Here is a 27854-nt window from a genome sequence, read left to right on the forward strand (position 1 = left end):
TCCAATTCCCAATCACAACAGTACTTCACTGTTTATTACTTATTATTAATTATAAGTTACTCCTTTCATTGTAGTTTTACTGATAAATGATCATATCACATTGACATCTCATTTTGTACTACTGATTCAGCATTTGTTTTGTAAAATATTATGATATTAGTTTTTATTACAGAAAGTCTCAATTTATCCATAAAGTACAACCATTGAATAATCCATTAACATATCTTTACAATTGTCATTGTAGACAGTATTTTAAACATCATTCAGCATTCAAACCATAATGTATTTTGAAATGACTATAAATCTTACTATTGTTTGGATCGATTCATTCTTTCAAATTTATTTCATACCTTCAAGGATTTCATTTAAAAATCCTTCATCCTTAAGACAAAATAATAATCATAATAAAACAAAATCATCATCATCATCATCATCGTAATCATCATCAGCATGTCAGTATGTGCCACTCATTCAGTTTTGGTTTCAAGTTCATTAAAATAGATAAAGAGAGCAATATACAAACTGAATTGAAGTGCTGACTGTGTGTCTAAATCTAGTGTGATCTCAAGAACAAAACTTAAATTAAAACAATGATAAACAATGTTAAATCCACAGTCTACAGAACCTCAATTTGTTATGTTAATGATATGTGGTTAAAACACCGTAGTTAGAGTTAGATAGAGTTGCCTCTCTAGTTAATATTTTAATAGACTGGAGGGACTTTTAGTAAAATGTATTCATATTGGTATATCTGCCTTATATCAATCTTTTTAATCTAGATGAATTTGAATGAATTGAATTATTTAATTAACTACTATATTACTAACTCTACCCCATTTCACATCAAATGTCATGAATTTCCAAGAAAGTCCTTGTTTTGAGGTTACAACAAGACTGCTTTGGAGAAATACAAAATTCAAATCAAAAGTATGTGGAATTGCTCTCGTTTTCACTCTGATATCCATCTACACAGTTCTCCTCCAGTATTTTAGTGAGAGTTGCCAATGTGCTATTTGGATCCAGCAGAGTCACTAGAGGGACATTCACACCTCTATCATTGAAGATAAGATTCTGCAGAGTCATGGCTAACATTGAGTCAATGCCTAAATTGAAAAGATGAACATCATCATTCAGCTCGTCCATCTCAACACCAGTTGTTTCGCTAATCATGAACCTCAGATAATCACGTGGTGAGGATGATTTCTTGGGTTGTTCAGGTCTAGATAAATTCATTCCAGCTTTACTAAAAGCTTCCTGTACTATTTTGAACAAGCGTACCTTCAGTGATTTGTTCTGACTGAGAATGTTATTAAAGCTGTTTTTGAAATTGAATTTGCATACAACCTGTTGAGGTTTGTTGATCAAGAGGCACTGCTCAAGACTTTCATGGATTTCTGGAATCTCCAAAAGCATGATTCCCTTTGCCTCCAGAAATCTTTGGAAATGGACTTTGTTCAACAAAAGACCAAGATTCAAAGCCCCCCAATTAATGGACTGTCCAGAAAGCCCAATGTTTCTGCGATATTGACAGAAAGTGTCCATGAATGTATTAGCCGCAGCATAATTAGTTTGTGAGGCATTGCCAATGAAGGCAGAGATGGAGGAATAGCACACAAAGTAATCCAGATTGCACTGTATGGTAGCACGGTGAAGGTTAATCACTCCATTTACTTTTGGCCTCATAACTTTCTCATAAAGAGATTTGTCAAGACGTTCAATCAGCCCATCATGCAGGACAACTGCACTGTGAAATACCCCTTTGATGGGACTGGATGGAAATAGTTTTCCAATATTAACAATTGTCTGGTCCACTTGTTCAGATACAGAAACATCACATGGCAGAGACTTAATGACAGAACCATAATTTCTACTGAACTGACTTAACTCTTGTTGCATCTGAGGGTTTGGATTACTCCTAGACAGAATGACAATGTTCCCTCCTCCTTTCTGTGCAATGAACTTTACTGTCTCAAAGCCCAACCCAGTTAGACCACCTGTGACAATATAGACAGCATTTTTCTTGAATAGACTGTGTTTGGGCATTACTGGAATGTGAGACAGCTGGTTCTTGGCTTCACTGTTCAGGAAGATAATGCGTAGGATCTGGCATCTGAAGTATGACTCAGATTCTTTTACAGACAGGAGATCAGTGCTTTGAGATTTCACTCTTTGAACAGCTGTCATGTCCAAAGACAAGGACTTTCTGTCCAAATGCATGGATTTCAGCCATCGGTAGATTTGTGGCATTTGCATTTGCAGAGACCCTTTTTGCATTATCTGGGACATGAGGAGGGCATGGAAGTGGACTTCCTCATTTGTACCTCGGAATGTTGTAGTATTGAATGGAAATTCTGTCTGGTTGTCATAGACAAGAACAATGTCTTTGATGCTGCTAACACTGCTAGCTATTTCAACGGTTTCTACATTAAAAGGAGGTAGAAGAACAGCTCCCACAACCTCACTAAAATCACAAGACAGCTGATCAGCCTGCGTGCTCACTCTGACATTCCAACCTAATCTGTTTGCAATAGTAATTAACACATTCATCAAAGCTGAGTCAGCAACAGTGGAGAAAATGCCCAATTTCCATTGCTGTTTGACTTTGGGTAAAGCCTCATGCAAGATCTCCCAAGCCAGCACCATATAAGAGACACAAGGCACTTCATTCAGGAATGAAAGCCGTTTTGCTTTGCAGCAAACAGCTGCTGGGAGAACTACTTTAGATGTGGCAGCCACAGGGTAACAAGACACAACATGATCACCAACTTTAAATTTGCTGACATCTTTACCCACAGCTGTGACAGTACCACTGAAGTCAAGGGCCAAGAGCTTATGGTTTTCATTTGTGTGCTTGTTCCAGTACAATGTCTGGCCATACTTCAGGTCAGAAATGCTGACTGGAAAGTAATCTGATGAATGAACACAGATTTTACTGAGATGAAGCTCAATATTTTTTCCTTGAATCAGTTCAATGGAATTATCCATTTGAGTCGCTGACACATTTGTCATTATATATGGATCAGATGTTTGCAAGATGAAGACTTCTTCATCCAACATGTGGAGGTTTCTTGAAGAGATTGCCATGGTTGGCAAAGGTGTGTGGGTGATTTCAGAATTTAGAATTTTGCCCTCCTTCACTACTAGCTCTGGATATTTGTTACAGGGATATGATCTGATGACCTGAACCAAAGCTTTGATGTCTTCAAAAGTGGCAGAGCCCATGTCAATCAGCTGGAAGGAAAGTTCAGGCAACTCAGCTGCACATGCTCTTGTCATGCCCGACAGAACAAACCCAGGGTTGATATAATCCACTATGGTCTCAGATGACCTATAGGTTATTACTCTGATATCACCTGGGTAATTAAGTGACTTGAGATATCTGACAAGCATTCGGAAAATCTCACAACACCCTGCCATACTGTCCAAGACGTTCTCTGATTCGAGAGAGGTGAGGTCTGCATCACCCCACATGAACAAAATGTCCTGGAAGTTTTTCTTTACACTTGAAATTTTCAGTTTTGACAAAAGAATTTCAACTCCATCTTCTAACAGTGTGTTACCATTTGAAGAAGACACATATCTAGATGTTGGGTCCAAGAACTGTTGTAAAGCTTTAGAAATCCCTACCTTGTCAGAAAAGACCAGTGCCTTAATCGGTGTATCAAACGTGCCAACTTCAGAGATGATACTGAAATTGTTATGGTAGAAGTACTCCTCGACTACTTGGGAACGACTTCCTAGCATTCTGATCTTCACATGCCTGAGTTCAACTAACACCCTACCCTGTTTGTTGGCCAAGCAGCCACAAAGGTCAAAATCATCTTCTCCCACATGTACTGTTCTCAGATATACAACCATCTCCTCTTGCAATGGTTCAAAAACAGCCAGGCTTCCTATTTGTGCAGGATATTTGGGTCTTGTTGATAGCTCATGCCCTAAAGTTGCAGGAACAAGCTGCATGACATAATCCAAGATCACAGGGTGAACATGATAGTCGTGTAATTGAGGCAGTAATTCCTTTGGGACCTTCACAAAAGATATAGCCTCTCTAAATTCTTCCCCACAATAAACATCTGCATTATTTCTGAAGACAGACCCATACTCAAATCCTGCTTGACTTAGAAGTTTGTAGAGATCTTCAGTAGTCATGTGGAATGTGCATCTTTTGGAAATACAGTCTAATGAAATGAACTGCTCTTCAGCACTTCTACCTGGTTTTGCTTCTACTGTGCCAAACGCATAGACTGCAGAAGTAGACTGTATTTTGAAGTTACATGTGTTATCAGCCTGGTCAGATGGATCCAGCTGTACTTTTATATCTGGGGCATTCTGGGAGAAAACTAATGGACTCTGGAATGTTATGCTGAGCTGCAGATAACTTAGTGGAAACTTGGGTTTTGCATATGCCATATAAGTTGCTAAACCCAACTCTGCATAAAATGCCCCGGGAATGATGGCAACCCCACTGTGCTTGTGGTGCTGCAGGAAGGCCACTGATTCAGAGGATAAATCACAGCTGAAAACTGAACTGTCTGTACCCATTTGTGTAACTACTGGATGGTTGCCAGTGGGAACGATCGACTGCAAACGAGAAGCGAAGACATCGCTCTTCACGTCGTCAAACTGGTACCGTGGGTAGGGAATTGGTTTAGTCTCAAAACCTTTGTAGAACGCTTCCCAGTCCACTTTTATCCCAAGCTCAAACAGTTTGGAAACAACAGCAAGCATGGTCTCGTGATCTTTATCAGGCTGCACTGAGGGAATGACAGTGAAGTCATTTCCCAGAGTCTCAGTGATGTACCTTTGCAAAGATCTTCTTGGACCAATTTCAACAAATATCACACTCCTTTTGTTTTTAGCTGCAGACTTTACAGCTTGTTCGAATTCAACTGGCTCTCTGATATTCTTTGCCCAATATTCACCAGTAAGAAAATCTGAAGAACACAAACTAACACCTGTCACTGTTGAGAACAATTCTGTCTCCAAATGATGTGCCTGCAATGAGCCTACACTCTGTTCCACTTTGGATAAAATAGGATCCATCTTGTGACTGTGGTATGCTGCAGGTACATCTAAAATGCGAAGGAACAAATCTTTTCCACTGGCTGAGTTACTCAAATTCTGTTGCAGTCTGTCAATGTCATCTGCATCTCCTGAGAGGGTACAAGACTGAGGGCTGTTATAAGCAGCCAGACAAACCTTTCCTGAATAAGATGGAAGGCTTTTCAAAATTTCAGAAACAGCCATATTACTGACTACCAGCATCTTCCCTCCCGTCACAGTGCTTTGTAGAGAACTGCGGTAGTGGATGACTTTCACTGCATCTTCAAGTGACAGCAAACCAGAACAATGAGCTGCAGCGACTTCTCCAATAGAGTGCCCCAAAACAGCATCAGGACTGATGCCCCAGTGTTTCAGGAGTTTGACAACAGCAACCTGAATAGCAAACAGAAGAGGCTGGACAATCTTAGGATCAGATGGGTCTGTACTTTTCTCAGATTCACTTTCCAGCATCTCGATCAGATTCAATTTTCTATAGCTTTGTAACAGAGTTTCAATCCTCATGATTTCCTCTCTGAAAATTGGCTCTTGTTTTAGGAGTTGCTTGCACATACCCTGATAGGTAACACCATTGCCACAAAACACAAAAACTACTTTGGAGTCTGTCTTTGACGGTACAAGCTTTTTCTCCATAGCAGCAGTAAGTTTCCCTTGCAGATCTGCCAATGATGATGTTCGAAATACTTTCCTGTACTTGTGTTTCAAGTGACTTCTTCTGCATGCAGATGTGTGCAGTAAAGACTGTAGATCTGATATTTTCCCTGCACTGATCTGTTCTGCCGTATCTTTAATGATATTTTTCATGGATTTTTCTGAGGCTGCAGAGACCACAAAATACTGTTGGGATTTGCTGATCTGCTGAGCTCTTGGCTGTTTTGACTGCACATATTGTCTGACAATTGCATGTGCATTTGTTCCACCAAACCCAAAGTTATTGATTCCTGCTGACCTCCCTGCTCCGCAGTCACTGATCCATTTTTCTGCAGTGGTGGGAATTCTCATATTCAGAGATTCATTGTCTATGCTGGAGTTTTCCACTGAGTAGAACAATGATGGCACAATGGTTTCATTCTGCATCATCAATAGGACCTTTATGAGCCCTGCAACACCTGCAGCAGATTCTGTGTGTCCAATATTGCCTTTAACAGAACCAATTATGAGTGGCCCTGACTTCTGAGGTCTTGCTTTGGCAATGACTTTTGAGATGCTACCTGCCTCTATTGGATCTCCAACTCGAGTCCCAGTCCCATGAGCCTCAATGTACTGGACACTAGTCAGGTCAGTGTTTGTTGAGTAGATTTTTCTAAGCAGCTCCTCCTGCTGTACCATGGATGGTTTAGTGATTGGACTAACGGTGTGGCCATCTTGATTTACTGCAGTTTTGCTGATGATACCCCAAATATGGTCATGGTCTTCAAAAGCCTGTCAAAATACAGACAACATATGGGTGTTTCTTGCAGTAGTTTATCATTAGGTACATTGTTGTCATAGTTTATATGAGACAATCTTTTTATTTTACTTTTTTCAGAGGCTTTAATAGAACAACCCCGCATCCTTCACCTCTGCCATATCCGTCTGCTTTGCTACTGAAAGGTTTACTCGTTCCATCAGAGGAGATCATTTTTGCCTTGGAAAGAGTCACAAAAAGGGTCGGCTCCAATATACAGCTCACACCACCACACAAGGCCATATCACAATCTCCTGTTGAGTGAAATACAGATGGAACACACAACTTAGGGGGATGGGGGCAGCCTAATTTGTTTGATTAATTCAATAAAATTTAGGAACAAGGAGCTTGTTAATGCCAAGCTATAGCTTGTCTAGCTTCATCACCATTGAACCAGATAGTCTCAAATGAATTGATGGAGAAAAATAAGTGTACTGAAAGATGATTTTTCATCGTATTTACTTTCCAGACACACCAGCATAGATAGGTTTGTTCCATGAACCTTGACAATGTTGCCACAGTTCTGCTATGGATTTAGGCTTAACCCCCTGAGGTCGGCTATCGCGCCGGCGCGATAGGCTCGTTTTTTTCCGTATGAGTGCAAAAAAAAAAAAAAAAAAATTTTTTAATTTTTATCTTATATGCTTGTGTTATACATCAATCGATCCTGTTTAGTGTGTATTTTTTTGTGTATGCTCATAATAAAAACAAAGTGTTGTGCTTTTCGCCAAATAAAGAAAAATAAACATGATGCGAGTTCTGCCTACTCTCCGTCAGTGAAGTCAATTCTGAAACGCGTCCGAAAATGAATTGTAACTCAGCGAATACTCAGTCAAACAGGCATACAGTCACACAGGCATGAAGCTTGAATTCTCATCTTTCAAATGAAGTAATTTTTATAAAAAACAAATATTCACAGTTTATATAATATGTATGTAAAGAGAGAGATGTCAGTCGTTCTCATCTCAGCTAATTAAGTTTTAATGTGACTCCGCCTACGGAGACCGCGCTATTCAAACGCAAATGTGAGGCGATCCATACAAACCTGTGAAACGCCCACATCCGCTAGATAAGGCCGGTGAAACACTGGATGCGTGGCGTAAGCGTCTCAGCTGCGTGGCGTGTCCGTTTTTATTTCGGCTCCCATCCATGTTAACAGTTTAGAGTTTGCATACTGCCTGTGTGAGACGCGCGTCTCAGGCGCGGCACGAGCCGCGTGGAAAACGCGTGCATTCTAGAAATAGAACCGACGCCTATTTTTCACGCGACACGCAAGCGTCTTGGAAGCGTTTCCATGCAAAATTGAATAGGAAAATCTGTTTATTTGTCATTTTGACACGAATACATATTAATAAATGTCCTTTTGATGTTTAAAAGTGTCTAGGTTTTGACATAAATGCAAATATAAATGTAATTTTACAAAATATGATCGATTTTCAAATACTGCTGTATTGAATGAACAGCTTTTAGCAAACTCTATTGCTATACTGAGATGAGGAATATATACTGTATGTGTTTTGTCAAAAATAAAGTCATCAACTAACTAATGAATCCTTTACTTTGAAATACGTATGATAAAATGTATACTTTAGTTTTGAAAGACGTTGACTAGTTTTGAAAAGATTATAAAGTATGTATGTGCATGCATATATGTGTGTGTGTATATGTCACGATGTGGTTTTGTGTCCTGTCATGTTTAGTGGTTCCCTGTTTGTCTATTAGTCATCCCAGGTGTTTCTGATTAACCACACCCCCTTGTTATCTTGTTTAGCTTGTTTGCCTGTGTATATAAACCTGTGTTTCAGTTGTTGGTTGTCGGTCGTTGTTTGCTGTAGCTGTTGCCATGTTTCTGTGCTTGCATATGGATTCTCTCTCCGCTTCATTCCTGCCTCATTACAGAACGACCGACCAAACGATGAATCCAGCAGCAAAGTCTGAGTCTCTTCGCGTCATGCCTGCAAAGTCTGAGTCTCTTCGCGTCATGCCTGCAAAGTCTGAGTCTCTTCGCGTCATGCCTGCAAAGTCTGAGTCTCTTCGCGTCATGCCTGCAAAGCCTGAGTCTCTTCACGTCATGCCTGCAAAGCCTGAGTCTCTTCGCGTCATGCCTGCAAAGCCTGAGTCTCTTCGCGTCATGCCTGATTTTCACAGCCTGACCCGGGAGTTTGCTGGACAGATCGCGGCCTTGGCCCTGGATAGCCTCGATCTGTTCCAGTACACCTGGGGATTTGTTCCTCTCGCTGCCTCTTGCTCTCTGGGTGACGAGGCAATTAAGGTGTGTTACCGGCTGGGGGCTAGGGAGGTTGACCCGAGGGAGCTCCCCGATCTCTCCGGTCTGGATTGGAGAGAGGCACTCTCCAGATGTCTGGAGAGCTTCCTCCCGTGGCACGCAAGGTCAACACCTGATCTTCACGTCCCGTCCAGTTATGCCGCATCTTCGCCGCCGCTAGTCCCGTCAAGCTCAGAGCGCACTTCTGCTGATCCAGAGACTGCTCACGTCGCTTCTGCTGATCCGCTCACGTCGCTTCTGCTGATCCAGAGACTGTTCACGTCGCTTCTGCTGATCCAGAGACTGTTCACGCCGCTTCTGCTGATCCAGAGACTGTTCACGTCGCTTCTGCTGATCCAGAGACTGTTCACGTCGCTTCTGCTGATCCAGAGACTGTTCACGTCGCTTCTGCTGATCCAGAGTCTTCACAGCTTTACGTCTCGTGTGCCCAGCCTGAGAATCTTCACGTCATGCCAGCCACCGGATTGGTCTATGGCCGTCAAGGACTGGTTTCCAGCGTGGCCGATTCCCCGCTGATGTCAGCACGTGCTGCCACGAAGGCCATCGTTCCAGGGTCTCGTCCCGCCGAGCCAGAGCTTCACGTCAGTCCTGCCGAGCCAGAGCTTCACGTCAGTCCTGCCGAGCCAGAGCCAGAGCTTCACGTCAGTCCTGCCGAGCCAGAGCCAGAGCTTCACGTCACGCCTGCCGAGCCAGAGCTTCACGTCACGCCTGCCGAGCCAGAGCTTCACGTCACGCCTGCCGAGCCTGAGCTTCACGTCACGCCTGCCGAGCCTGAGCTTCACGTCACGCCTGCCGAGCCTGAGCTTCACGTCACGCCTGCCGAGCCTGAGCTTCACGTCACGCCTGCCGAGCCTGAGCTTCACGTCACGCCTGCCGAGCCTGAGCTTGTGCACGTCACGCCTACCGATCCAGAGCCTGTGCACGTCACGCCTGCCAATCCTAAGCCTGTGCACGTCACGTCTGCCGATCCAGAGCCTGTGCACGTCACGTCTGCCGATCCAGAGACTGTTCAGGTCACGTCTGCCGAGCCTGTGTCCCCTGACAAGATGGCCGCCGCCGAGCCTGTGTCCCCTGACAAGATGGCCGCCGCCGAGCCTGTGTCCCCTGACAAGATGGCCGCCGCCGAGCCTGTGTCCCCTCACAAGATGGCCGCCGCTGAGCCGGTGGTGTCTGTTCCTGAGCCGGTGGTGTCTGTTCTTGAGCCGGTGTTGTCTGTTCCTGAGCCTGATCCAGTGTCTGTTCCAGTTCCTGAGCCGGTGGTGTCTGTTCCAGGTCCTGAGCCGGTGGTGTCTGTTCCAGTTCCTGAGCCGGTGGTGTCTGTTCCAGTTCCTGAGCCGGTGTCTGTTCCAGTTCCTGAGCCGGTGTCTGTTCCAGTTCCTGAGCCAGTGTCTGTTCCAGTTCCTGAGCCGGTGTCTGTTCCTGTTCCTGAGCCGGTGTCTGTTCCAGTTCCTGAGCCGGTGTCTGTTCTTGTGCCGTGGCCGCCCGAGGGGTCGTCTCCGCCGTGGCCGCCCGAAGGGTCTTCTCCGCCGTGGCCTCCGCCGTGGCCGCCCGAAGGGTCGTCTCCGCCGTGGCCGCCCGAAGGGTCTTCTCCGCCGTGGCCGGCCGAAGGGTCTTCTCCGCCGTGGCCGCCCGAAGGGTCTTCTCCGCCGTGGCCGCCCGAAGGGTCGTCTCCTCTCTGGCCGCCCGAAGGGTCGCCTGCACAGTCTGCTCCGCCCTGTCCGCCCGAGAGAAAGTCTCCAGGCCCTCTGCTGCTCCACGGGCCTGGCCCTCCATCCCACCCCCGAGACCGCCTCCGCTTCACCGCCCTCCTGAACTTTTTTGTTTTTTATGGGCGTCAGGAGCCGCCCATAGGGGGGGGGGCTATGTCACGATGTGGTTTTGTGTCCTGTCATGTTTAGTGGTTCCCTGTTTGTCTATTAGTCATCCCAGGTGTTTCTGATTAACCACACCCCCTTGTTATCTTGTTTAGCTTGTTTGCCTGTGTATATAAACCTGTGTTTCAGTTGTTGGTTGTCGGTCGTTGTTTGCTGTAGCTGTTGCCATGTTTCTGTCCTGAGTTGTGTGTTCCATTGTTTGCCCTGGTTTTCCTTGTTGTTTTATTAAATTTAGTGCTTGCGTATGGATTCTCTCTCCGCTTCATTCCTGCCTCATTACAGTATATATGAAGAGTTCAGATGCAAAAGCCTCTAAATGCCATCTGAAATTTTCTCCTAGAATGATCATTTTTATGAAGCTTGTATATTTAAGTTAGCTATAGGTGACACACCTGAATGAATGGCTCATTAAGTATGCAGGGACGTAGTCTCACCAGGTGTGAACTACTACATATGCATGATGCTGTTGGAGCGTTTACGCCCCATCCGCATATTGGCTTTCCAAACTAAAAGTGTTTCACAAAACTAAAATCAATGTATCGTTTTTTTGTGAATGATTAGGCAGGATGATTTTCATATCATTTTGAAGAAAAAACACTAGGCGATGAAATCCATTAGTCAAAAGTCTTATTGCCACATATTTAGTATGTGTTTTGTGGCCTTATTTCAGAAACTTTAATTTTTAGTTTTTTCGATAACCATGCATAAACATTATTCTCTCAAAAATGAAAACATGTACATACATGTGGCTCACATATTATGGAAGTCCTGTTTGTGCTATATAGAGTGAATTTACACCTTTGCCATTAATATGTTTATAAGCAACTGAAAAAAGCACAAATGTCAGGGCATGTCAGAACATCTCAAGGACCCCAAAAACACCCCAGACCCCAGAGGGTTAAGTATCAATTGCTCCTGTCTCTGTCTCAGTAATTGCAGAATGTTTGAAAATCTACAATTCATATTTCTAATGGCACACTAAAGCAAAACATACATGAAACATGTGCATGTGTCTGATGTATTTAGCACAGTACTGTATATTAGGACACATACAATATACGGTCTATGGACAATCTTCTTAAAATATGCAAATAAGTTGATCCACAGGGTTTAAATACATTGAAGACTACCTTGTTTTATGGCTTGACAAGCTAAGTGAAGGGCAACGAGGGATGAGGAGCAGGCACAGTCAATGGACAGTGAGGGGCCAGTGAGGTTGAATATGTATGAGATGCGGTTGGCAGCTATGCTCATAGCGGCACCAGTGCCATTGGTGTGGTCTATGTATTTTGGATTAATCCTCACATTTGCTAGCTCAAAGTCTTTGTTCATTAGACCTGAAAAACAAGCAAACAAAAAACATGTTAGACATGTTAGCTGGCGATATGCTTTAATCCATTGCCACTTACTGTACTGTTATTACAGTGCAACCTGAGGTTAAGTGCCTTGCTCAAAGGCAACAATCGGACAAGCAACCAGCCCTTAGCTGTAGCCACCTAGTGTGCTGTTTGTGCTGTGGCACAAAGGAATTAAAGCACACGTGCACATACTGAGGTCAGGACAAGTTAGATCCCTCTTGTTCACCGGGGAATTACAGAGATAATCTATGTGCTATTTAGCAACACATCTTAACCAGAAGTTGCTCCCTAGGTACTTCCCATGCTGTTAGTGCATATACTTTTTCCACTGGGATTAAAATACATCGGTAACACTTTATAATAATGTTCAGTTGTAAGTCATTTATAAGTGATTAGTTAATGATGAACTAATCATTTACAAAACATTCATAAATGAGTAGCAAGTGACATACTAACATTTTATGTATGTTTTGTAAATTGTGTTACAAGTCATTTACAATTGATTAGTTAATGATTAATTAATCATTTAAAAAACATGACTAATCATTCATAAATGATTAATTAGTGATATGTTCATTATATGTTTTGTAGATTCAGTTATAAGTCATTTACAATTGATTAGTTAATGATTAACTAATCATTTACTAAACATGACTATGTGTTTCATAAATGTTTAATAAATGATGTTACATTTTTTTTGTATGTTTTGCTCACATCAGGTGCACAGTGGTTAAAGACTCCATGTGTTTCAGAGAAGCTGTCTATACCCTCACCAGTCAGCACTTACACTGCAGTACACACTACAGTGTTCAACACCTGTTATAGATGTGTAAACGCATGAATAAATCATTTACAACACTTTCTGCATCCCCTAATCTAGTGTAAACTATTCATCACTTGTAAATGTCTTACACTTCATTTGTAGATTACCACTTCAAGAATCAAAAAGGCATAAGGTCTGTGAATGTTATCTACGAATGTATATGTAACACATTTACAAGTGATGAATAGTTTACACTTTAGATTAGGGGATGCAGAAACTGTTGTAAATCATTTACAACACTTTCTGCATCCCCTAATCTAAAGTGTAAACTATTCATCACTTGTAAATGTGTTACATATACCTACAAATGAACTGTATGTGTATTCAAGGCATTTACAACACTTTTTGCACCCTCTAATTGCTACATATATACAAAAAAACAAACATTTATTAAACATTTATGAAATGCATATTCATGTTTTGTATATGACTAGTTAATCATTAACTAATCAATTGTAAATTACTTATAACTGAATCTACAAAACATACATACAATAATTAACATATCACTTATTAATCATTTATGAACGCTTAGTCATGTTTCGTAAATAATTAGTTAATCATTAACTAATCACATGTAAATGACTTGTAACGGAATTTACAAAACATACATAAAATGTTAGTATATCACTTGCTACTCATTTATGAATGTTCTTTAAATGACTAGTTCATCATTAACTAACCACTTATAAATGACTTACAACTGAACGTTATTATAAAGTGTTACCAATACATCAAATGTAACTTTTTTATTTAGCTCATATGTTACCCAAAAATACTCCTGTTCGCGTTCCACTGGCCTTTTCCATTGGTATCCCAGCATCCTCTAGGGCCCTGTAGGAGCACTGCAACAGAAGTTTGTGCTGAGGGTCCATGGTGATTGTTTCAGCATTAGTGATGCCGAAGAACTTGTGGTCCAACTCATTCAAGCTACAGAGAATAAAAGGTAAATGATGGGGTTACTGCTATTGGAATTCAGATATTATAGGGATAGTTCACTCAAAAAGGATAATTCCATAATCACTCATCCTCATACGATGTAATTCCAAACCTGCATGACTTCTTTTCTTCAGTGGAACACGAAAGATGACACTTTGAAAGTCAGTGGGCTCCAAACAACATTGAACCTCATTGACTTATTTTATTATATTATTAACTATATTCAAAATAAACTACAAACAAGAATATATATATATATATATATATATATATATATATATATATATATATATATATATATATAAATTTTTTTTTTTTTTTTTTTTTTTGTCCTCTCTTTCTTTCTTGTAGTTCCTTCTCAGTCACATTCCTTACTGAAAGGCTATTTAGGGGAGGGGTCTTTATCTCCTCAGGTGTGAATCACATGAACATTCATGCCTCCATGCATATGGCCTTTCTAAACAAAAAGTGTCTTACAAAATTTAAATCAATATATTGTTTTATGTGAATGAGTGGGCAAGATTATTTTTAACAGTTTTAAAGAGGAAAAAACACAGTTCAGATTCAGATCTTAAAAGTCTTGTAAAAAAAAGTTTAGTGTGTGTTATACAGCTTTATTTCAGTGACTTAAAGGTGCTGTATGTAACTTTTTTACTCTACTAAAGCATAAAAATACCTGTATGTAACTTTTTTACTCTACTAAAGCATAAAAATACCATGATATGTTTGCAGATATTTAGGAAACATAAGTTCACATTCTCCTTTCTCTGAAAAAACACTTCTACAGCCAGTTATTTTACACGTTCCATGTTGTCAGTCAGGTTTTGTTTTGGTCTGTGTGATCTCTCCCACTGCCAGTTCACCCAATAGTGTTTCTTATTGTCTGTATTTTTGAGAGAATAATGTTTATGTATGGTTATTGAAAAAAAATAAAAATTAAAGTTTCTGAAATAAGGCTACAAAACACATACTAAGTATGTGTCCACAAGACTTTTGACTAATGGATGTTTTTGCCTAGAGTTTTTGCTTCAAAGTTATGTCAAAATCATCCTGCCTAATCATTCACATAAAGCATTAACCTGTTAAGCTGCAACCCCACTTTTTAAAAATCCCCAGAAATGACATACCCAAACTGAAACAGATACAGTTCATGAACCCTTTGTACTAAAAGCACAAGTATGGTCTCATTTGAAAGCTGACACCTGGCAGTTTATTGTAAATGTAGAATTAATTATTGTCATAATGACAAAAATTGTTATAAATAGCTTCAAAGTTTTGTAAAGTTATTAGAAATTAATTTTAATGAAACATCCTCATGAAAATAAAATTGAAGTTGGCACTGGAGCAATCTAGAAATGCACTACAGCTAAAGCCACATGTCTAAACATTTTATGTTTAAAATCTGAAGATAATAAGTCCAAAACTCTGTATTTAGTTACATGTTTTTCAAGACCATGTCAAATTACTTTATTTTGATTTTTACACTAAAATGCTGCTGATGTTTAGTCATCTTCTAAGTCATCCATTCAGTCTTATTGTCTCTATTGTTTTGTGGTGCAGACGAGCCCCATTCAGTCTCAGTCTCCCCCTGCACACATTCACACCTCTCCAGACTGGTTATGGCTCGAAATATGCATTTCTTTTGTCTGCATTATAGTTACTAACGACTGGCTATTCACATGCTATTCATAGGGTTTCAGTCCCTAATTTCTTTTCTCAAAGTTCACCTCACATTTTAAATAAAGAATAAAGAACATTCTTGAATAAAGAAACTTTCAGTAAGCATTCAAAAAAACATAAAAGTATAACTTCTAGGTTGCAGGTGCACCTAGGGCTAGCTAGCATGTTAGCTTAGCACACCATCAATACACGACAATTTATGAGATTAAAACCATGTTTGTGCTCCAAACTTACTTTAAAACGCAAGATGAGTGTTTTAAATAATCTTCTGTGATCTAATTTGGCTTCAGATAAAAAAATCAGACAGAAAATATACTATTGTATACTGTTCTGCACAATGATAGTCTATATAGATTAGCATTACATTATAAATATAATCTATTATTATGAAAATACCTGGCATGTCTTGAAAAACACAGGTAACTCAAATATCATTGCAATCATGTTTATTATCTTCAAAACATCTGTATCTGCATTTTACAGCGCGATCTCTGTAGCTTTGTGTGTATCAGTGACGTCCTGGAATGTCACATGATCATGGCTCTTCTTCATGTTCCATATATGGACAATTATTGTGCATATAGCGCCCTCAGGCTGTTGGTATGGATTGAAAACACAGTATCAGAGTATGCAAGCGCTCATAATGATTACATCGACGCATTTGGTATAAATTCAATAAATATTATTCCTGTCTATAGAAATATGATGTGAATCTATGAGAATATATCAATATTTCTCCAAATCTGCACATTTTTGAGCTAAAGCCCTGAAGGACGTTGTTTTGTGTATCGCTGTCATGACGACAGCACGGGAGTTTTTTATGAATGAAAGCAGCTGACGCGCATAATTCATATTAAAGGTATCGACTCATTTTTTCATTTCATAACTCCTGACACAAATTAAGAAATAACTGTCGCTATAAGTTTCTCAGAATACAATAGTGGTCAAATACTGAAACTTGAGTCTTATATCTTTTTAATGATGTATAGTTTGTCGAAGTATAACATTAAATCTGATAGCAACTTTGAGCTATATATAAAAAAAAACGCTTCAGTGCACCGACGCACTGGTGAGGCTTAACAGGTTAAATTGATTTAAATTTTGTAAGACACTTTTTGTTTGGAAAGGCAATATGCGTGGGGGCGTGAATGATCATGAATAATGCTGTGGTTCACACCTGAGAAGACAATGACCTTCATAATGAGCCTTTCAGTCAGGTATGTCACTGAGAGGGAATCACAAGAAAGAATGCGAGAACAAAAGAAATATATATATTTATACATTTATATTTATATTTATATATATATATATATATATATATAGCTTTTCATTTTTTTAGAAAATAGTTAACAATAAAATCCAAATATAAATGAAAGTCAAAAGCACATTTTTAGTACACAGTCATACTTGGAAACAAATCCTGTTCAAATAGCCTATATGGGCCATTCTACAGAATTGGTTTAAAGTTAGAGTTGGAAACATCTTGAAAAATATGTCTTTTTCCACAAATTCTGTATGCATGCAAATTGTGTAATATCTAAGGTAAACATTTCTAGTAATTCTTCAGTTAATAATAATAATAATAATAATAATAATAATAATAAATTCGTTACATTTATATAGCGCTTTTCTAGGTACTCAAAGCGCTTTACATGAAATGGGGAATCTCCTCAACCACCACCAATGTGCAGTGGTGTGTAGTTATATTTCATTCTGTGTTGATAATGTGATTGATACTAAGGTTATTAACCGACATTCGAATAATAAGCCCTGGTTTAATGCAGAATTGAAAAATCTTCTTAAGGAAAAAAGTGTTGTTTTTAAAAGTGGTGATAAAGTTGCTTATTCTATTATTAGGAAGGAAGTAAGAGCAGCTATTGTGAAGGCAAAACATAATTACAAAGAAAAAAAAGAACACATTCTTAAAGCAACACTATGTAACTTTTCGACCTTCATAATATATTTCCAAAACCCTTGTGATGGTACATCGACTTACAATAGGTTGAATGACACGTCTGCCATAGCCTGACGGGGTCTGTATCGCTTTTACTGGCACTACGTAACTTCGAGGTTCAGGTAGTAACCTGAGCACAAAAAGAACTACAAAATTCGACTGCTTTACGGCATATGTCACTTCCCCCATCACTTCCTCAAATTTGGACGCGAGAGGCCAACCAGCGTTTGTTTTCCGGCTTTCGTGCGTATGTTTTTGGGGCTGTTTACACCTGGCCACTTCATGCGTTTTCTCAATTCGGATAGCTATCCGATCGTGAAAAGACCAGGTGTAAATGCCCTCCGAAACGCATTCGAGACGGATTTGAAACCGATCGCTCAAAACCACTTCAGGAGGAGGTCTGGGCCGCACTCCAGACGAAACTGGACAAGTGTAAATGCATCTGGTTGTTGAAACCACATATGTAAATTGTACTCCTCCCAAAAATGCTAAAAAAATATATAAATAAACGCGTTATAGGCTATATGTAATGTGATAGCCAGATATGACGACGCTACTGGAATCACCGCAGATGAGCAGCTGAGCATCTATTTATCAAACCAACGTGCAAACTATCGCAAATCAAAGTGAAAGTAAGTCGCAGACGCTTAACACACAATCATCATAATTAAAAGTAAAGAAATGAAATGATCTTACCAGGGATGTTGCCGCTCTCATTGCGGTCTTTGATTTTGAAAATTAAGCTGATGATCAATAAAATGCAGCTCGTATCTGTTGCTTTCGGTGATGTGCACTCCAATAAATATGCATATAGCGCGGGAATTGAAGATCGGATTTGAATCCGTTTCGCAAAAACACATTTATGTGACCAGGTGTAAATGGAATCGTTTTGATAAATCAAATAGCTATCCGATCTGAGAAAACGCATGAAGTGTCCATGGTGTAAACAGCCCCATGGCCAAAGCAGCAACGGACAAAAAAAAAAAAAAAAAAAGGTCAGAAGTAAGCCTATGTCTAAACGGCGTGTCCAAGTTTGGTAGGGGCTACATTCTTGCAAGTAAATAATGCATGATTAGACAGACAAAATCATATTTTAGGCTAACTAGCCTAATGACTGCAGGCTGATAGTCATGTTTGTTTATTTATTTTTCTGGTGAAAGTGTCTTGCCTCAGGCTATAATGCAAATCGATTTTTCAACTTTGCAGATTCATCTATGGTAGCTTGATATTATAATGTTGACGATATGGCTATTACCTCCCACACAAGCATTGAATTGAATTAGAATTCTGTAAAACAGTAGCCAATAGGCTACTATAATGACGCTGGCTTGTAAATGTGAGCTACGCGATCTTTTGGCGCTTGAAAAAAATAAAACCCATGAAATTATATTCATTTGACATGCTGAAATATATGCCACTGTACCTGGGTTGAAGACATTTCACACGCAACGCAGGCAGTCTGCCCAAGACGTGAGAACTCCTTCTGCAGAGTTCGGGTAATGGCTTGTCAACAAATGCACGTGTTAACCATGTAACCATGACAGATTTTACGACAGTAGTAGAAGACAATACTGTTTCCCAACTGTAGGGGGAGCCCGAGAGCAAAAGTTACTTAGTGTTATTTTAAATGCTGATCAAAAGGCGGTTTGGGATGGAATGAAATTAATGACAGGTTTACAGGAAAGTAATAGAACTATGATATATTTAAATGGGCATACATCTAATGTGTGTTTAGCGAATGAACTTAACAAATTTTATTTAAGATTTGAAGTATGATTCTTGGCAAACTCGGGGAGGTACAAGATAATATCGTTAAGATATTAGTGGAGAAGATGAGTCAGAATACAGCTGTTCTCAATCAAGAAATACAGCAAAACCGAGAGTGTGTTAATTCTTTGAAGGAGGCTACAGAATTTATTTTTCAATAACTGAAGGATGTAAAGGCAGTCATCTCCAGTATGAAAACGATGGGTGAAGATCATCAGAAACGGATAACTGAACTGGAGGACAAGCTCAACGATACGGAGAGGTACCAAAGACGATGGAACTTCAGGCTGTATGGACTGGCTGAACAGGAAGGCGAGGATGTTAAAATACGGGTGGTTGAAATCTGCCGCTCTGTCATCCCAGAAAATGAGGAGGCCTGTCAACAGCACGTTGATGTCAGCCACAGGGTTGGCAGATTTGGAAGAACGCCAGAAGATCGTAATATTTGAAATCGAGGAAGTTGCGGTTTGGGGAAGACCTGACGACAAAAGATAAGGAGGCTCGTAACAAATTGTGGCCGCAAATCAATGCAGCGCGCAAAGAGGGGAAAAGAGCTTTTTATGTGGGAGCTAAAGCAATAATCGATGGAAAAGAAGTTCGAGTGTAGTGTGAGCAATAGCTGCTTGCTACGCTGTACGTGATTGTTAATCACCATCTCTGTTTGAGATATTCATATTTATGCTCTTTTTCGTTTTGTTTATGAGAGCGTTGGACTCTAAGGTAAATGACATTTATTATGTTTCACATTTCTTTGATAGATTTCTTTAAATGTACACACAGGACTATTGATTGACTTTATTTTTTTAGTTACGTTGTTCTACAGCGTTTGATGTTTTTCTTCACTGCTCGTTTTTCTGAATTGACTTTTGGCTACTGTCTAAAGAACTAGCACAAAAAGTTAAGGAAATTGATATAATACCTTCCATTCTTACTGACCATAAGATGATCCATGTTATGTTTGGTTTTGATAGTTTGGCTGAAAAAAGATCTGGGTTTAATTATTGGAAGTTAAATAACTCTCTCCTTGGAAATGAACAATTTCAAAAAGTTGTTAAAAATATTATAAATGAGTCTTATAGTAAGGCAAATGCTTCTAAAGTGTATGGGAAACATTGGGAATTTATGAAGTATTCAATAAGAAAGTTTGCTATCAGGTTTGGAAAAGAATTGGCCAGAGCCAGAAGGGTTAAGGAGGATTCCATCATTAAACATATTATTCTTATATATGAAATTCAAATACTAAACTCAAATAGATAAAAACATGTTAGTTAAATTACAGTTAAAATTGGATCAAATATTTGAGAATAAGGCAAAAGGAGCATTTGTGAGGACAAGGCGTAAATGGTTGGAAGAGGGAGAAAAGAAAATATTTTTTTAATCTCGAAAAGAGAAATACTGAATTGTCCTCTCTTAATAGACTTATGATTGATGCTAAAGTTTCAACGGACCTAAATGAGATCTCTCAGTTTGTAACAAATTTTTATAAAAAATTATACACAAAAGAAGTTATTGTAGGCGCAGGGACCTTTTTGGAATATATTAAAATTAATTCTACAGAAACAGATGAAAATTCAAAAAAAAATTATGATAGGGGAATACCATTGGATGAAATTCATAAAAATATTGCCAAATTGAAGATTAATAAATCACCGGGTAATGACGGTTTAACCACCGAATTTTATAAAACCTTTCAGGAAGATCTCTCTGTGTTCCTTTTACATGTTTTTCAGGAAATATTGGAAGCTGAGAAAATGCTGCCTACAATGAATCAGAGTTTAATAACCCTTATTCCAAAGTCGGGTAAAGATCCACTTAGTATTGAAAATTGGAGGCCCATATCTTTAATTAATAATGATACTAAACTGTTATCGACTATATTTGCAGAGCTGAAACTTTGTCTGGATAAAATTATTGATGACTGCCAGTCTGGCTTTATGCGTGGCAGATATATTGGAAATAATATTTGTCTAGTTTTGGACCTAAATGATTATAATTTCTTAATTCAGGATGAAAGTTATATATTATTCATTGATTATTATAAAGCCTTCGACTCTGTGGACCATGCATTCTTGATGGATACTCTTGTTTTTTTTGGCTTTGGTAATAATTTTATTAGAGCAATTCGTACAATGTATAGTGATTACAATACTTCTATTAAATTGCCTTTTGGAACAACTCCCAGATTTAACATTTCTAGAGGTGTAAAACAAGGGGACCCTGTAGCTCCTTTCTTATTTTTATTAGTTATGCAAGTGTTGTGCCTTCATGTTAAAAAGAACCCATTTCAAGGTATTTGTTTATTTGACAAAGAAATAAAATGTTCACAGCTTGCAGATGATACAACCATATTTTTGAGAAGTGACAAAGAAATAGATGCAGCACTTAGGTGTTTAGATATGTTTTCGTCAGTCTCTGGCTTAATTATAAATATTAATAAATGTGAATTGTTCCCTTTGAAAGACATACCTGATGGTGTGGTGGAATTGTGTGGAATAGCAGTTAAAAACCAAGTCTCTTATTTGGGGATCAAAATTTGTAAAAATCAAAAGGAAAGAATTGCCATAAATTATCCTCCATTAATTGATAAAGTGCAAAAGAAATTTAATATGTGGTTAATTAGAGATTCATCTTTGACTGGTAGAATATTGCTATCAAAGGCTGAAGGGTTGTCTAGATTATCTTATACAGCAATGGTTTTAGATGCTCAATTATTAGTTTAAGTCAATTATTAGTCAAGTTAATAAGAAAATGTACAATTTTATTTGGAAGAATAGGCCACCCACATTACTTAAATAGAGATATATTAGGCAATTTATTTCATCAAGGTGGTTTAAATGCCATTGACTTTGAAGTTTCTGATACTGTCTTTAAAATGAAATGGATTCAGAATTGTATCAAATCTAATAACAAATTGTGGTATTATATCCCAAATTTAGTTTTTAACCAAATTGGTGGTATTAAGTTTCTCCTCAATTGCAACTTTGATATTAATAAAGTCCCCATTAAGCTGTCTAACTTTCATAGGCAAGCTCTGTTATCCTGGTTGCTGGCGTACAAACACAATTTCTCTCCCCATAGATGTTTGATATGGAATAATAAAGATATTAAATATAGGAATAAAACACTTTTTTTGGAATATTGGTTTAGAAACAATATTTTATTGGTGACACAGCTGCTTCGCCATGATGGTCACTTGCTTTCATATGGAGAATTTCTGGATAAATTCAAACTTCCGATATCTGCAAAGGATTATGCAGTTGTTTTTGACGCAACACCTTCTGGTCTCCTTCAGTTGTTGCGCTCTGCTAATGCTGTTGATTTGAATATAACTATTGATTTCAACTTGAGGTTAGAGGGTATTAATATTGTTGATAAAAAATGCAACAATAATTTCCTTTGGCAGATTTGTTGTTCATTTAGAATTCCTCCAGCTAAAAGTTTCTGGAATTCACGCTTCCAGGACATTAAGTGGGAGGAGGTTTTTATGGTTTCCAGGAGATACTGTGTCATTAATAAGATTTGTAAGGTTTCATTTAAAATTATTCATTGTATTTATCCAGTTAATCAGGTCATAAAAAGATTTAAGAACAATATTGATTTGAAATGTCTATTTTGTAATTTAATTGACGAGACTATCTGTCATCTTTTTTTTTTTTTATTGTATTTGTACTAAATTGTTTTGGTGTGACTTAAAGATCTTTTTTATGGAGATTTCTGGAATTGACATTACTCTGGAGGATAAGAATATAATATTTTTTTACGATAAGCCTTTAGAAAAGAAAATTTGTTTTGTTCTTAATTTGTTTATTAGTTTAGGGAAATATCACATTCATAAATGTTGATGGGCAAAATATGCACCTAGTTTTATACAATTTAAATCCGAGCTTTGACAGTATCTTAAATCATTGGAGGGTGTGAGGAACACCAAGGCAAAAAAGACTATAGACTGTTGTAAAGCCTTAATGTTATCCTTTTTAAGGACCTTTGTATTATTTTGTAATTAGAGAAATGGATTTGATTTCAGTACCCCTGTATATATAGTTGTTCACATTTGTGTTATATTGCTTACTTTTTTTATTTACTTGTATTATTATTAATATCGGTATATTATACATTTTATATTTTTAATTTTCTTATTGGTTTTCTTACTGATATTATTGTTTTGTATTACTATTATTTTTTGTATTTAATTGTTGTATGTTCTGTTTCTGAATAAAGTCTCATGTGCAAAAGGCCCAGAGGGATCACTGTGGACACAGCTGCCATGAGACCTATGTAATGTCCTGACCTAGCCAGATGTTGCTTTAGGGAGTTTAAAATGGTCTTGACATGAGTGGGAGACAGTTCCTGTGTTGTGGCAATATTTCTATGTGAAAATTTGCGTCCTTAAGATCGACCGTGAAGAACCAATCGTGATGTTGTATTTGCAACAAGAACTTCTTGATAGTTAGCATCTTGATCTTGAGCGTTCTGACAGAATGGTTCAAGCCTCAAAGATCCCCCATTTCTTTTTTGGGCTCCCCTGCACCCATGATAGTCTAATAAGTTGACGTTGAGGGCAAAAAGACGCGCAAAGAATATGTTTTCTCCATTAACGAGTTAACGTCATGGACATCCTCAAGGAGGGCAGTTTAGCTGTAATCTGGCCACTGCACGAGTCACCACCTCGAGTAACCTCTCATTCGCATTATCATAATGAGAGAAGTTTTAATTTTTTGTATAAATTATGACTATTGATTCTATGTGGGGTTTTTTTGGTACTATTTGTCTTTTTAGTTATTCACTGTACAGCACTTTGGTCAGTTTTATGCTGTGTGTAAATGTGCTTTATAAATTAATTTAACTTACTTTACTTAAGTGCTCAGGGGCGGACCTCTCAAAGTCCATAATTTTTTAGATGGCTTTTTCAATATTTAATTCAGAATTAAATGTGGCCAAAGAACAGCCAGACAAAATATTAATACAAGCATCTGATTATTATATTTGAATTCCTCAGCAATAAATACAGCCAGATATCAATCAGACAAGCAAACAGACATTGCACAGTGTATGCCTGCCTTAACTGAGAGACTTAAACATGAACAGAACACAAAACGTGACAATAACATAGTGTGCCTTTAATCTTGACATAATTCCATATTTATTAAATAAATATTACTTTCACCTTCAAAAAAAAAAAAAAAAAAAAAAAAAAACACAATTATTCTATTTTGTATTTTTTACATTAACAATATAATTAATGTTCTATTTATACAAACCAAGCAAATTTCTTATCACGTTAGTGCCTATTAGTAATTTTTACATTTATTTCATCTAAATTTATTTTGATTTATTTTATTGGTGAACTAATGTTCCGCGTTTCTTTTTAATAGCAAACTTATTTTTGGATCATCATCAAAGTTCATCATCAGGAGATTTGGGAAAATTCACAGTGGGTCGCTCATAATTTGGGCCGGCAATACCACTAACTGCCATTGAGGCAGTTTCAAACAGGACACTAAAAGCGCAAATCTCTAGGTCATGTACACCCGAAATCCCTTTGCTTGTGCGTGCACAGCTCTTCATAGAGGTTAAAACTATTATAAATGTTATTATATGGTGTAAATATTATGCTAGGTTTCTAAATGTTCTTGTTTGAATTATCTGTCTGTTTTATAAAGTGAATGAGTGAACATTTTTGTGAGGCAATCAATCGTTTCTTCCAAATAAAAAAGTCATCAAGACAATATCAAGGTTTTTAGCTGGTGGTGTAATATGACATTTTATAGATGAGTCTGATATAGTCTGATATTTGTTTTAATTTTATTTCACTTTTTAATTTGAATGTGCAGATTTTTTCAGCTGTGCTTATCAATAAGATTGATTCTAAAATGTTTGCTTAGAAAGTTTAGTATGTTATTTGTCATTTATCTGAATGTTCTTGTTGAAACATGAGTAAAAGGGGATGGGAGGTCCTGTTGGGGCTGGTCTTGGGAAGTAAAATCCTGGGCTCAAAATGGGTCCCACTCTGGCTCTGATTGAAGGTGTCATGATGCTCACAGACACCAAGCTGATTGCTCACTAAAAATCCCCTCACTGGTCGAGTTTTCATGTCAGGTTAGATTTTGACAGGATATCTAGTGTATGTGGGTGAGTTGATGACTTACTTTTTAATTAGTCTTCCCATTAACACAATTATATGTATTTATTCAGTCTGATGTATGGATGTGGAATGGAGGCAGGATTTATCGCGTGAGCAGTGTAATAGCTCAGACATAGCGTGACAGAGGCATTGCCTCTTCTCATGTGACTTTGCCTCGTTCTTTCTCAATTACCCCCCAGCAAACCCATGTTATGTTTTAGAGCAGGGTTCCTAAAATCTGACCTTAGAAGGCAGAGTTCAGCTCCAATTCTGATCAAAGGCACATGAGCAAGCTAATCCAAGTCTTCAGAGTTACTCGGAGATTACAGGTAGGTGAGTTTGAGCTCAACTCTGCCAGGGTGGATTTGAGGAACTCTGCTTGAGAGGTTTTATTAAAACTCAATGAGGCCAGTGAGACGCTGCCTCCCACTGTAACTTTGTTTCTAACTGGCTGTTGGACAGTGTCACTTTAGAAAAATAAGTCATTTACACATTTCAGAGGCGACCATATCAATAAACGCTCATGTATTATCAAATTTGGACCGTTTTTGAACTTGACAAACATAAGTGAACATCATAAGTTATTTTTATGAGAGCAAATGAATTGAAGACTTACCCATCAATAAGTGCTGCCTTTGCTGTGTGCGTCTTTCCTGCCTTACTCTCATCTGGGTCGTACCATTGAGAGAGATTAAACCTGTCGTCTGGGATCTCAACTGCACAGTTCTCTCCATGAAGGAGGACTCGCCAAAAGTTTTCAAGTCCCTCGCCTAAAATAGATGAGAACATACAATATAAATACAATTTAGGCCAAAATCATAACATGAACAAATAGTAAAATAATAAATTGTAAACAATTACCTCCAGGAAAATGGCATCCAATGCCAACAACTGCGATTTCTACATCATCATCCATCATGATTCAAATGGCGTGTATGCAAAATACATTTGATTTTTCAATCTATAGACAGCAAAAACAAACACTGAGGCAGATAACTAAATATTCATCCATGGCATTTAATATCTTCTCCGTTTATGCTTTTGTTTCAGCAGAAAAAAATTAAATAAAGGAAAAAAAAAAAAAAAATCAGAATCATTTTTAGCCAGGGACCTCTGGTTGAGTTGACACAGAATGGACAATTATTACTAGTCAACCAGAAAAAAAATTCCTCCTGAAAATATGATAAAATATGGAATCTAATTTGAGCTTTGGCTATTGAATAAATAATGGTTAAAAAAAGCTTTTTAAATGTAGAAATAGAATTTAAAATATATATTGATAAGCTGAAGCTGTCTATAATTTTCTTTTGTTAAAATGTTTTTCAATTTGGCTCAGAGAACGAGAAAAAGATATTAAAAAAATTACATTAAAAAAAATGTACTTACCTGGATATTCATGTTGAACCTTGTCTTGTTGAAAATGCTTCCATGAGGCTGAATCTGCCCAATATTTATTTACTGTAGTTAAAGGAGGAGTAAACATAACAATTAGCTAATGATTGACTAGTACAACATTTCATTTAGCAGAAAATCATTATCTGTTGTTCAACCTTTTCACAAGATAAAACAGTTTCTTAAGAATAATCCTTTGACTGTCTCTTTTGTAAGATGTTGTTATTTACACTGGAATAGATAGCTGACTCAACTTTTTATCACATGTTTGATATTTAGATATAACCCAACTAAATTCAGCTTTGAATTTGCCAAGTTAGCAAAATGTATAAGTGATATCAAAGACTGAACAGTTTGTATTTTTCTTCTCAATCCTGACTAAACAGACACATTAGTTATTGGATCTAAAAACTCAGAACATTAGAAATTGGGTGTTACGTTTGATATCAATCTGAGATGCTTATCGCTGAACCAATTTTTTGTCATAATTGATGGATTTTACAACATTGACACTATGATTAACCTGAAGCAACACTGACTTGAGCTGAATAATGACACTATTGTCTGTATTGTACTGAATATGAATTTGCATCGATTATTATTTTCCTGTTCATTACTGTGAAACTACTTTGAAACAATCTGTTCATTATAAAGCATTATAGAAATAACGGTGACTTGACATGCTGTCGGTCTCTGATATTGAAAAACGTATTAATAAATTCATGACATTAGATTGGTGTGATGTGTTATTAGATGGATGTCCTGCAGTCTCAATAAGCTTCAAAATGCAGCAGCTAGATTGATTATTAAATCTAAGAAATATGATCATATCAGACCAATACTATTGTCTCTACACTAGCTACCAGTCAGGTTTTGTATTAAATTTCTGATAATTATCAAAGCTTTGAATGGTCTATTCCCCTCATTATTTATGTTGCCTTCTATTTTGCTAAAGTCCTTCACGTTCATTTTAGTTTACATCACGAAATAGTAATTGTGACTGAAATTATTATATATTTTTGTCTCTATATCAATAGAGCTGTTCGTGAATGTAAAAGGTCGGCAAAGTTTTAAAGATCAAAGTACATGATAAAGTTATTGTTTCCCAAAAGCTTTAAAATTTACCAGCACCTAGTTAAAAAAAAAATTAC

The 27854-nt window shown here is 37.9% G+C and overlaps 1 protein-coding gene across 1 annotated transcript; it reads right to left on the bottom strand.

The window, feature by feature from the left end:
• Nucleotides 1-921: 921 nt before the first annotated feature.
• On the bottom strand, nucleotides 922-26230 carry LOC307154251 (mycocerosic acid synthase-like polyketide synthase; the record flags this gene model as incomplete). Its single annotated transcript, XM_079899023.1, has 6 exons — nucleotides 922-6483; nucleotides 6581-6762; nucleotides 11800-12006; nucleotides 13620-13780; nucleotides 25928-26081; nucleotides 26173-26230. 6 exons carry the CDS (start codon nucleotides 26228-26230, stop codon nucleotides 922-924), a joined length of 6324 nt encoding a protein of 2107 aa, XP_079755149.1.
• Between the last annotated feature and the right edge of the window lie 1624 nt (nucleotides 26231-27854).

Source organism: Squalius cephalus, assembly GCF_949319135.1.
Source record: "Squalius cephalus genome assembly, contig: scaffold_67, whole genome shotgun sequence".
Taxonomy (NCBI): Eukaryota; Metazoa; Chordata; class Actinopteri; order Cypriniformes; family Leuciscidae; genus Squalius; species Squalius cephalus.